The sequence below is a fragment of the Camelina sativa genome, chromosome 17, assembly GCF_030686135.1.
Source record: "Camelina sativa cultivar CO46 ecotype springtype chromosome 17, ASM3068613v1".
In the NCBI taxonomy this organism is placed as follows: domain Eukaryota; kingdom Viridiplantae; phylum Streptophyta; class Magnoliopsida; order Brassicales; family Brassicaceae; genus Camelina; species Camelina sativa.
The window spans coordinates 17,248,124-17,261,190 of NC_141896.1; the positions used below are offsets into that span (position 1 = coordinate 17,248,124).

Below are 13,067 nucleotides of genomic sequence, written 5' to 3' on the forward strand. Positions count from 1 at the left end.
AAAAATATGAACACTTACACTATTTTTTTTTTCTTTTGACACACAAAATTGGGTTAATATATAATTCGTGTGATTGTTAGCTAAATTTGTTTCTTTGTAGTTAGTAAGATGTAAAAGTTCTTGTGGTTTTAATTTTATCAATAAAATTTGTTTATCTTCTTTTCTTTTCGTATTTAAGATTAACAGTTTTTTTGTCAACTATTTAAGATTACAGTCACTACAAGGAAATGATTGATTTCCTACCATAGAAATCGAAGGAAATTAGTAAGAAACCGTTGTTTCTTACCATTTTCCTACGAAAAACGAAGGAGGAAATAGCCCGAAGGAAATCAAAATTAGTGAGAATTTGGAAGGAAATATCTTTCAAAATTCCTACAAAACTATTTTCGAAGGAAATCTCGTAGGAAAAAAGAAAGAACAGTGAAAGACAGTATCGTCTATTTTCCTTCGATATATTCAAAGGATACTATTTCCTTCGGTTTTCCTTCTAATTATTTCCTTTAGTTTTCCTTCCAAATATTTCACTCCAAATTCCTTCGAAAATTTAATACTATTTTCCTACCAAAGCTTCATTCATTTTTCCTACCAAAACTTCATTCTTTTTTCTAAATCAAACCCCCAATTAATTTTCCAGTTAGTTTTGCATTTTTATAAATTCAAAATTTATTAACAATTGAAACAATATATAATCCCAAATACAGTTTTACGATCCATACAATTTTAACTTTTTATATATATATATATTAAAATTAAGATCCCTTAATGGGCTAGGGCTGGGCCGATTACAATGAGGACACAGTTACAAAACGGAAGCAATCGGAAAATCTCGCCGGAATCATATCGGGGGCTCGGGTCTTGCTGTATAACCGGAGGCAGAGAGTCAGGGCATTAGCTCCGGCGGATTCAAGGCCACGGCTTTGCGGTAGACACGGCGGCTTGGAAAGACCCGGCGAGAATCTATCCCCTCCAACCAACACCGGCAAAAGACCTTTCAAACCGGACCGGTGAAAACCACCACGGCAGATACAAAGGTTGTCGGCTCAGGCAAACCCTCTTTCACCAGATCCAGAGGTTGTCGGCTCAGTCATTTTTTCTCAGATCCAAATCTGAAACACAAACAAAAACACAGAAACATCGAATATGAAATCGATCAATTCCATCAACTCAACGAAATGAAAAAACTAAACAAAAATAAGGTAATAGTCTAATAGATCGAAATCGTGGCATTGAGAGAACCCACAGCTGTAGAGGATCGAGATATGGTGGTGAACGGCAGCGGAAGCTTCGAGATGTGATGGTGGTGAACGACGGCTCGAAAAGTACTTGTGAATTCTTTGTTCATCATCATCTCGTTTGTCACAAGACTGAAATTGACGACATGAGTAAAAAAAAAACTAAAGAAACTTGTGTTTCATCGGTGAAGTAGAAGAGACAGACATAGGAGAAGAAGAGAGAAAGGAAGAAGAAGATATAGGCCGTTGGATTCATTCAATATATCAACGGTGGACAGTGCAATCCTTGTTTCAGTATATTAGCCAATAAGAAGCTTTCACTAATTAATATATTAATGTGTTAGAAAACCTTAATTATAGGAATTTTAATGGAAACCAGTATGTTTGTTTTAAAATTTTATTTGAAAATAATCTTCACATATTTGAGTTAAATAAATAAATTCTTTGGTTAGTGTTTTGGGATTAAGAAAATGACTTAATTTAAAACTTTAAGGATTAAGTTTGAAAAAGTTTATTGATTTTCTAAAACAAAACTAGAACTATAAGTAGTAGAGATTTAAATTTATAATTAAATAGATAAAAAAATTATTTTGTAATATATATTTACTTTAAATATATATATATATATATATATATGTGATTTTAAATTTATAAGTAAATGAATTTAATAAATAAAACTTACAATTTTCCTACAACTAACTTTTTTGTAGGAAGTTGGTAGAAATTATTTCTTCAATCAGTAGGAATTTGGAAGGAAACATATTTCGTAAGAAATTGGAAGGAAATGTTTCTACGAGTTTCGTACAAAATATCTTCGGTATATTTTTCGTAGGAAATTAGAAAGAAATATTCTTACCAAATTCCTAACCCTTTTTTTCCTATTTAATTCGTTCCATTTTCCTACAAAATTTTCTACGATTTTACGTTTTGAAAGATTTTTGTAGGAAATTTCCTACGAATTTCTCACAATTATATTTCGTAGGAATTTTCCTCTCAATTTCCTTCGATAACTGTTTTTTGTAAAATAATTGTAAGTTTTTGGTAGGAAATTTGTCTTACCAAAACTTTGGTAGGAAATTTAGTAGTATTTAACCATGTTTTCTTGTAGTGAGTTTACAATCCCCTTTGTAATAAAACGGAAGTACACAACATTGTTTTGTAGATAATATATATAATTTTAATAAGTGGTTACAAATAGGTTATACATTAATTAATTAATAGATTAATTGGTTACAAGTTAAATAGTGAGTGCAACCTTAATTGTTTCCAAAAATCTTAAAAGGTATTCGAAATTGATAGATTAAATTGGTTACCGAATTTGTCCAAAAAAAAAAAAAAATGGTTACCGAAAATCTTATTAAGAATATTCCAAATTGATAGATTAATTGGTTACAAGATTAACAGTCGGTTCAACCGAAATTTATTTTCGGAAGTACATTGTTCCCAAAAATCTTTTAGAGAATCAAGCAAATTTATTTTTTCGGAATCACATTGTTTCCGAAATCTTAAAGAGAATATTTCAAATTTATTTTCGGCAGATTTTTTGCTAGACCATATTTTTAACCAACTTATTAGAGATGATAAAATATACTATGAAGTATAACAAAGGAATAAAATCTTCAATTAAAAATAAATTCTTAATGAGAATCTTCTAAACTTTCGATATAAATCATCCAATTTTCCTTTCACCATTATCGACATTGCTCATATTCATACCGAAAATACTCCAAAATAGAAATGACAATCGTTTATTAGTTTACCATGCTAAACCTCTGAAACATAATATTTTATCTAAAAAATCTATTAAAAACAATCATATAAATTATATTAAAATAATATATATAAAAAGAATTTCAACCTGTGCTATAGCACGAGTACTAATCTAATTTATTACTTTTTCTAAAAAATTGTCTAGCTGATTTTGAGGGCGTACGTAAAACTGTTTCCACCGAATTAAATGTAGTTTGTGAGAATATAAAAATGTTAGCATTTAATTTAATGATCTATAAAATTTAATTTGATTAACTAGTTTGTGCGCGTTATTCTAATTCTATACACTTATTTGACGTTTACTTTTGACCCTGAACTCATCCCCCCGATCGCGATCCCATCTAACGTATTGATCCACTCACAGGATCGACGATCCACCCACAAGCCTTGACATAAAATATCGCGACAAGAACCACACGTGTCCCATGGTTCATTGTTTATCATGTTTGTAATATGTTTTTATTACTAACAACTATTACTGATTCGATGTTCAACACTAGTTGACCCTTTTTTTGTTACAGACTCTCTCATCGAAGACTTTCCTTTTTCTGGCAAATTTTTAACGTTGATGAGATACAAACTTTGAGCGTGATCACGTCAATTTAAGTGGGTCCTTCGTCACGACAACCTTTAATATTATTAGCTTACCAACCTTTATTTTTTTCAAATGAATGCCTTCGTCTTGTCTTTCTTTCTCCTGTAGAGGTTTTGGATATTCAATTATTAATTCTCCTATTCTCTATTTTGAATTTTGTGATGGCAAGCTTAATGCCGTCAGCTCCACTTACTACTATTTAGTGGTAAACATAATGTGGATAACTTGCTGATACAGAAACTTACACTTGCATTTTTAAATTTCATTTTTTTTTAGTCTTCATGGAACCACAACTAAAAAAACATAAATTTGTGAAAAATTAAAGAGTCCCAAACAATTTACCTAAATCTGATAAATGAGAAATCAGCAGAGCATATATACACACACTTCTTCAATAAATATTTCCATATATATGAAAGAAAGTGTCAATTATTAGTGGAGTAGATACCAAAGATCATTTACTTTTAGTTCATCATTTTTTCTTCTGTTTTTAATTCGGATATATATATACTCCATATTAGAAAACTGCCCACAAAACTCAATCGTAAATGTTATGAAACAAGATAAATGAATCAAGAAGATTTATTAATGACGATATATTAAAAATGTCATGCATCTAGCTAGCATGGATGTTAAAGAAAAAACAAAGATTTTCATTGTAGCTAAAGTGGGAGTGAATGATGACTTAATGTTTCTCTACTTGAAACACTGTCAAGTTTGATCAAATTAATAGAAAACACGGATATGAATGAACCAGATAATCAAAGTGTGAAGGTGCGTATAACTGATCATAATACCGTAATAATTTCCATAAAAATTTATTTCTCATCAAGTGTGTACATATGCAATAACCGATCACCAAAAAAAAAAAAAAAAAAAAAACGTTCCGGAGTTTATTACATTTACCGTATGCACATTCCTTTGATCCCAATGCCAAGAAAAAACAAAATGCTCTCGTTTCTTACCAGTATATCTAGATAGCAATTTTACGAATAATACATGCTAACAAAATGAGGCAAGAGTCCAAAAGAATATAGAAAAAGCTAAACAAGGCACGACGAACTAACTAGTTATGAAGGCGATCAGGGGAACTAGGGATCCTTCTATTGGAATCTTCAAAGGAAGAATTTGTGTTGTTTACACCAAAAGATCTTCCCTTAAAATACCTTTGATAGAGTCGTTGATGAACATCGTCGTCGTCCTTGTTGTTCTTGGACGCGAGCAGGGCTTTTCTGTCTTTTCCGAGTTGGTCTTCCGATAGTTCCGGAACTTGTCGTCCTTCCCGGAAAAGCCAGATCTGGAACAGAGATATGAGTAAGAGAGCGACGGAGAAAGTCAACAGAATATCTCGACAACCCATACAGAAACGGAGATGAAGAAAGAGAGAATGTTTCGATGAGGGAAAAAAAGAAATAACGAACGTGAGAGATTATTTTGTTTTCTTGATATGACAAGAACGGTCAGAGATTGTTATATTCAGACATGAGATGAGACAACTCCAAATCTTTCTCTCTTTCTAACTAGTCCCTCTCTATGTTTTAATGTGGTGGAGCAGGCGCAGCCCGGAGGGAAGATGACGGGCGTGCTGTGTCATTGAGTCATTTGTAATTTGAGTGATCGAGTCTCTGTATCTGTCGTTTTCTATGTCACTGCTTTGTTCTTTTTTTTTTTTGTTCACACATATATATCTCTCTATCTATAATTGAAATAGCTGTTATGTATAAATATACAACGAAATAACCTATACAATGTGTTGTAATTTACAAGGAAAAGTTAATATACGTTTTTTTTTTGGCAGTACGTATATCACATTTGCTCAATTATGTTTTAGATTTACTGATTTGGGTTTCTTGTCACATGCATGTTCCTTAGATATTCTCTGTTTATTCCTCGGTTAGATGGTCCAAATTTTTTAAATTATGATTCATTGTTTTAAAAACAATGAAGTGGTCCAACAAGAAATGTATGCAAAAAAAAAGAAGATGATAATCATGAGTTGCATTCCCAAGATAGGTGCCATTTTCGTAGCGTTGGGAATTGAATGGATGCAATTTATTAGGCAGACCATATATTGATTTTTTTAGCTACCCGATGGAGATGTAAAGAAGAAAATGTATACAACAAAAGTGGAAACATAGTAGCTATAGAAAGCAAAACGAAGAAGCTTGCTCAACCTACGTTTAAGTGTGTCGGTGATCAAATTTGAAGAAGACATAACGATCGATGGAGGCGAAGTAGCAATGTTGATATTCTAATCACGCAAAACGTTTTCTGTAATGTAAAATGATTTTTTTACAACAGAATAAACAAATTATGTTGTCTAAATGAAACAAATTAGTATATGGTAGTTTTAAACTTCGTTAAAGTGTAGTAAAACAAATGATATACAAATTTCTTGACAAACAGGGATATATATATACGTATATGTTTTGGGTAAGGAGTCAATTGGTCACATGGGTATGTCTAACAAGAAGAATAATGATAGAAAAAGCAAATGTAAAATTGATTTGAAGAGAGATCCAATATCAAATTTGGATTGTCTATATAACAATTTGGGCTAGCTGATAGCAATAATTTGATTCAGTAAGCAGTCCCGTCTTCGCAGGTCCATGAGACCTATTTCTTGGGTAAAATCTCTTCCCCGAAATGAACATAGAGATGATCCAGTCTCTCACATTTATTGTAGCATCTACGATAACTCAGTTAAACTATATACTTAAAAGAAATGGAAATATTAAATTACTAAAAATGTGGTACTCCAGAGATTTAAATAAGAGTTTGGTGGTTGAAAATAGTTGCCACTTTTCTATCACTGTTGTGAGGATAGTAAAAAAAAAAAAAAAAACGAGAGTGTGAGGACTATTTCATGCATGCTACATATTCAGATATTCTATATATATGTATATATGTTCGATTCATTTTGAGTTTGATTAATAATCGAGAAAGCAGTAAAAAACAAGAAACTAGAATTTTGTCTTCTGATTCAACTTCTTTCGCCATTTTCTTCTTGTCGTTGTCTCAAATTTATTTTGTCCTTTTACTCTCCGTTCTCCCTTTGATCCCAGACATTATTTTATTTGTTCAGTTTTAAATATTTTGACTTCCATATCAGTTTAGAAACTTACTTACCTCTATATTTATCTTAAAACTACACTTTAGGAATTACATGACGACTACGCATATGGAAAAACACAGAGTAAAATTAGAGCTAAGTAAACATGTTTTTTTTTTTTTTGTAAAAGGGATAACATTGGGTATTTATTCTGTTTAATCCTAGAATCGAACCCATGAATTATAAGACATCTCTACAAAATAACTAAACATGTTACCAGAGATGTTTGAGTACAACCAACGTATGCAAAAATGCAACTAAAGTCGTCATATCGATTTCAATGCCTACAAGCCACCCGACTTCTAGATTTTTCTCCTCCATGTGGCTTTTTTTTTTCCCAAATGTATTTTTTAAATTTTATGGAAAATTTTAAACCTATTTATTGTGTTTGTTAATGTCTACGTACCCTATAGTGGTATGGAAATTATGAACCGTGAATCCAATTTTCATTCGTTTCGAACTTCTACCATCCGAACAAAGATATATAGAGTCTAGTTTAGTAGAACAGTGTGGCTGCTTCTAAGAACCAACCTAACCAGGATTCATGTCGGGCAAAGATAGGATCCAAAAAATGAAAATCAACAGGTGTACATCTATAAAAAGGATCCAAATTCATAAAGAACCTTAGTTCGGTTTGCTGAACCGGGAGAAAACCAAAAACTTATACTAAACCAAGAGAAAAGCCAAAACCAAGTTGAGAAAAAGTCCTCAAATTAGGTAATACTTTTCTTTTGACAAAAAAAGTTTATGATCTAAAGACTAAAAGTTTAAAATGAAACCATACCAAATCAAAACAAGTAATTTTGATTACAATATGCATGGTTCATACGAAAACCGAAAAAGATGATCTCCATAACCGAACCGATTGGAAAAAAACGTTCAATCTTGTCTTATGTTATCTAAAGGAGGAAGCTGAGTGGAAGAAGTGTTCAAATTCCAAAGATCATCGTCCCACACAACATCATTATACAAAACTTCATAATTTTTCTCAACGAACTCAACGTCCCAACATGAAGGCAACCAAACGGTGCTCCAAGTCATCAGCTCATCGACCACACCATCTCCCGCCTTGAGCCTCATCCCCCACAATTCCTCCTCATCCTTCACCGCCGCAGCCGCAGCCACCGTTGCTGCTGCAGCCAATGCATCTACCACCACCACCTCCATCTTCCTCTCTTCCTTCTTCTCCTCCTCCTCCTTCTCCTCCGGTCCTTGTCTCTTCCTCTCCCTCTTCATATAGAATATGATTAATGTATGTTTGAGTGAAGGGAGAGAAGGATACGCTATTTAAAGGAGGGATCCGAAGAGGAAATGAGTTTTTGTAGAGAATGTGTATGTATGGAGACATAGGTTTAGGACATGGAAGAGAGAGAGAGAATACAGTTGCTTAATCACACACCATCTGTCTGTTCATTCGGCCCTACGTGTCCTCCATTACTTTTTGATACAAATATCTTTGAGGAGAGAGTGGTTCACCAGAATAATTATATAAACTCGAGTTTTTTCTTTTTAATGTGTTGAAATAATCAAAATGCCGCCCAGCAGAATTGAAACTTCCGCACGTACTTTTTTTTTTTTTTTCCTTCTGTTGTTTCTTATGATGTAAAAAGAAGAAAAAGAAAAAAAAGAAGAGATTCGTTAGAGTACTTTAGAAGTGGGAAATGATATTAGAAAATAGTGGAGATCCCACCTGGACAAGGAAGTAGACCTAACGTACATGAGAAAGAGACAAAATTGAGCACAAAAAAAAAATTGTTAATGTTTGGAAAGGACGAGTTGAGATTGTGTGTCTCCGAAGGGCCAAGTCGTAAGTGGACCTTTTTCTCACACAGTCACACGCACACGGTCCATGACGATCGATGTGAATATATCATCATTATATTCTTATTTTCTTTTTCTTTTTTTCGCTTTGTTTGATTGAATACATAAATTTTTCCACTCAAGTACGTTTTATATCCTATGGCCGGTGAAGAAATAAGAGGGCTTTCGTAATGCAGCAAGTTTGACTTGGGTCAATAATAAAAATATGTCTATGAACTCATTGAAATTAAGGTCTTAATGGTAGTAGTTGTTTTTAGGATGGTTTTTTTTTTTTTTTTTTTGTTTTTCAAAAACCATTTAATTATGTGTCAAAATCATAGAAAAGGTAGTTTCCCTAAAGTATAGGGAATCTAGATTTTGACAGTTTTCTACAAATTCTTTAATAAAATCTAAAACCCCACTTTTATGAGTTTTAGAAAATGGTACATGATTTTATTTATTTATTTATTTATTTGCAAAATCCAAAAAAAAAAAATCAAGGGAATTTTGTTTAATGTACCACATTTTCCACAAAACTTTCTAAATATACCACAATCAAGATTTCTTTTCTGATCTACCATAAATGTAAGATAAAATGACGTTTTTGCCCTTCTGCTAATATGACAAATTTCGTAGACAATTTGAGGAGTACAAACTTGTCCATTAGCTTAAATTACTTGTCTAGAACATAAATAAATAAAGGATTAGTTGTCTCTCCTTAGTGCGAGTTTAAAACTGGTCCACTGAGTTAATAAAAATGTTGTTTATTAGAAATTTTTGTGAATTATCTAGTGCATGACAAATTTAATAGAGGACAAGTGGACATTGTGGACAAGTGTAAAACTTGTCTATCGAGTAAATAAAGTATTGTCTTTGTAAAATAACTTGTCCACGATAAGATTATAGTGGACAACCTGATGCGTTTAATTGGTCTATCGATCTTGCAAAGAGAAGCGGAAGACTATGCCAACGACGAACGGTCAGATCCAGTAGTGAAAGTAAGACCAGCAACAGAACTAAAAAGCAAGGGCCAAGAGATATATATGAGGAGGCGATCTGGCGGTTCCGGTTTGTCCGGCGAAAGAGCTCTGACGAAAGAGCTCCGGCGACGGCGGTGGTAAGAAGAGCTCCGAGAAGAACCAGGCTGAGAAGAACCAGATGAAGACATGGCGGTTACTGATTCTCTTCTTCTTCCACTCACTGGTTCACTCTCTTTTTCGCCGGTGTATGAAAAAAAAAAAAAAAAAAAAAAAAGAGCGAAAGAAAATAGAGAAGAAGAACGGAAGCAAAGAGAGAGAGTTAACGTGAAAATTGAGAAGGAGAATGGAAGCGAAGAGAGAGAGAGTTAAAGTTAAAGTTAAAGAGTTAATAAAAAACAAAGAAACATTTTGTTTTTTAGTCAAACAAATGGAGGATACACTAGTCATTTTGGATGAGCAGATTTGGTAGATTGAAAAAAGATTTATGGTAGATTGAAAAAAGATTTAAGAATGTGGTACATTGGAAAAGTTTGAGTTTCAAATGTGGTATAATTGTTAAATATCTCAAAAATCAAAGGCCCTCAATGGTAGTAGCTTTGATGATGATTTTCGGATTCTTGTCATTATGCATGTAAGCATTTTTTCTTGTTAAAATATCACACTTCTAACAAGAACCTCCTCCCTGGACGGTGAAGTACTTCCTCCCGTTCTTGTTGAAGATGTAAAACCTTAAGGACGATCTGTCAGACCCTTCACTGCGTTTGAAGCTGAGACTTCATAGTCAAGTCCCAGCTTTACTCTCTTTATGTTTTGAAAGAAAAAAAAAACAGAGGATGTGTCACATTAATGTTTGAATAGACAGTACAAACACAGTATCTAAAAGACATAACTAGATGTTCTTGAATATTGGATAAAATCTAAGAGCAAAGAAGATGACATACGTGGCAGATTTGTGTTGAAGCTATCAGTGAATTGTCGTATGAAGGAGCGTGCAGACGCAGATGTGATGGAGAGACAAAACTATAGATAAACAAGGGATGGTGTTTTTGTTGCGACTTGTTATGTTTAAGGTTTTGTTGTGAATGAAATATTGAAATCTATAGAACATAGACTAGTGAGAGTTACGTATATAGTAAGAGAGATTTGCATTAGGATGCTTCTGGGAGCCTAAAGAGTTAAGACAGTAAATGCGAATTTTACATAATAATGTTGTTTTTTTCTGCATAGTTTTTGTAAAACTGGCAAACTAAAAAGTTATATCTGTATGGTTGATACGGTGGTCACATTTAACACCATTGAGAGATTGACTACAGAATCCACCCGAGTTTAGTTGACCAAACACCCTAAAAAAGATAAGTTACAAAAGAATCACAAGTCACAACACTTTAGCATACTCATTCCCAAACCTATGCATGCACCCAAGAAAACAACGTTATCCTTCTCACACTGTATGAACTATGAAGCAAATACAATTGCTTTTATTCACAAATATGACGTAGCAACTACATTCATGTCAAGGATTTCCCTTCTGTTGCTGCTACTGTGGGTCCAGTAACCCCATAAGATACATTCACTAGTTGCGCTGCAGCACGAGCAGCTGCTGTTGCACGATCAGCGCTAGCTAGAGCAGCCCGAGCTCTCTCCATTACGTCAGTCTGATCCCGTCTAGTATCAGGAGGTACTTGAGAAGGTGAAGTCAATTTAGATGATGACATGTTTTTGCTCGCTGGGTTTTGAGCTTGAAGCTTTTGGAATCTCTGTGTGGCCTCTGCAGGCAGACTTTCAACTTCCCTAGAAACTGAAGACTGAGTGTAGCCGTGCTGGGATGGCTGAGGTTCAGAGATACCATCTTGACGATGCATTTGCTTAGCTCCCCCCTACAAATGACGTTAGAACAAAACTATCAACTTTATATACCAACTTCATTTGGTAAAGCATTTCCTAAATCAAAGCAAACTCAGCATTCGTGTACAATAATAACTAGGCATCAGAAGATTATCAACTCATTGCTATGCAGATATATAAAGTTATGATCGGACGGGTATAGAAATAGTGGGCAGCACATTTGGAGTTGTAGTTTCCAAATCAATGTCATGCTGCTTCCATTTAGGGAAACCACTTTTTTTTTCCTCAGTGACACAGCTGAGTAGTATCAAAGATTCAAAGTTCACATCTGATTTAGGAGTCTGATGCATGTGAATGTAACTGACTAACTTCCCCGTAAACTGAAAAGTCTAAGTTCAGAGAATAGTACCAGTAGATCTTCATGACTCTTCATGAACTCTGCTACCGTGGCAGAAGAATCCCAATTCAAACTGTACTCCTGCGCAATATCCTTCAACATCTTGAGCCTTGCTTCTCCCGATGGACTAGTTGGAGAAAGCTTTTCAATGATCTGACCAAAAAGGTAAAACAATCCAACTAGTAAAACACTTCATTCAAGAGTGCAGTTCTCTAGATATATGTACACAAAAACATAAATAAGGAAGAAACTAGCCCCCCCAAGTATACTAACAGTACGATTGACACCAGAATCCGGACGAAGCTCAGAAGCAACCATGATAAATTCTTTTCCATATTTTGTACCAAACAGATTCTTAATTTGCACAAGATCAGGCACTTCAGAGCACCTTGGAGCAGCAAAGATAATACTAGCAACAGCCTCTCTCAACTCTCTAGGGCATTCCCTATACAAAGAAACACACATAACATATTAAGGATCATCCCAACTAATCCGTATTGTAAACTCCCATCACATATGAAAACCAAAGACTCACTTTTCACTTTCAAGAATTGGAACACGAGCAAGTACAAACTCGCAGAACAGCTCCAGTATCTCATAAGCAGCCCATAAATTCAGTTCTCTGATCACATGCTCCACCTAATCTCTCAAACAAGAACATAAACAACGTGATTGTTCATTGTAAGAACTAACATACACAAAATCAAACTGGGATGGTATAAAAATGAACGAACCCTGATTCGAGCTATAGGTTCTTGTCCAGCTTGCAAGAACTGAGCTATCTCCTTCTTCATATGCTTAAGCTGCATATCTCTCTTGTTTTGCAGCAACTTCATCCGAGCAATTGCCAGATTCAAGCTTGTCTTGCTGTTAAAAATTACTTCAATTTCTCAAATTTTGTGGACGATCGATCAAAATGATAGTCTCTAACTTCAAATTGAACAACTTTTTGAAGAACCCTAGCTTCTTCAAATCAAAACCCAGATCCTAAACGAGATAAACGTTTAATAATAAGAAGAAGAAGAAGAAGGAGGAGATACCATTTGGCGCCAAAGATGCCACGGTTGAAGAGTTGGTTAAGCAGCGACATTGAATCAATCGGAGCAGAGGGAATCAATACGGAGGTTGCCGATTTGAATTTGATCGTCGATTTGGGAAACAGAAGACGAAGTGAGTGCAAATAATACCCTGCGGCGCGGGACATGGATGTTACGGTACGCGTATAACCTTACCCAGTAAGAAGCGTGCGTGAAACTCCACTAGTGACAACGAGAGTGGGTCACATATAGTAATAAATTGATTGGAAAACAGAGAGGCCAATATATACACTAACTCT

The 13,067-nt window shown here is 34.2% G+C and overlaps 3 protein-coding genes and 1 long non-coding RNA gene across 4 annotated transcripts; all 4 read right to left on the minus strand.

Annotated features, from left to right (window-relative positions):
* Positions 1–645: 645 nt before the first annotated feature.
* LOC147923916 (uncharacterized) lies at positions 646–1,413 on the minus strand. Its single transcript, XR_015585865.1, has 2 exons — positions 1,241–1,413; positions 646–1,106 (listed from the first exon to the last, which is right to left on the minus strand). It is a non-coding gene; the product is annotated as an uncharacterized LOC147923916 (long non-coding RNA).
* Positions 1,414–4,391: 2,978 nt separating this feature from the next.
* On the minus strand, positions 4,392–5,095 carry LOC104756957 (CLAVATA3/ESR (CLE)-related protein 43-like). The gene has a single exon (XM_010479625.3). The coding sequence runs from the start codon at positions 4,955–4,957 to the stop codon at positions 4,664–4,666; it is 294 nt and encodes a 97-aa protein (XP_010477927.1). The 5' UTR covers positions 4,958–5,095; the 3' UTR covers positions 4,392–4,663.
* Positions 5,096–7,281: 2,186 nt separating this feature from the next.
* LOC104756958 (uncharacterized) lies at positions 7,282–8,152 on the minus strand. The gene has a single exon (XM_010479627.3). The coding sequence runs from the start codon at positions 7,943–7,945 to the stop codon at positions 7,589–7,591; it is 357 nt and encodes a 118-aa protein (XP_010477929.2). The 5' UTR covers positions 7,946–8,152; the 3' UTR covers positions 7,282–7,588.
* A 2,564-nt stretch (positions 8,153–10,716) lies between these two features.
* On the minus strand, positions 10,717–13,024 carry LOC104756960 (uncharacterized). The gene is made up of 6 exons (XM_010479628.3): positions 12,772–13,024; positions 12,466–12,598; positions 12,267–12,370; positions 12,005–12,176; positions 11,744–11,884; positions 10,717–11,366 (listed from the first exon to the last, which is right to left on the minus strand). Exons 1-6 carry the CDS (start codon positions 12,933–12,935, stop codon positions 10,998–11,000), a joined length of 1,083 nt encoding a protein of 360 aa, XP_010477930.1. The 5' UTR covers positions 12,936–13,024; the 3' UTR covers positions 10,717–10,997.
* Between the last annotated feature and the right edge of the window lie 43 nt (positions 13,025–13,067).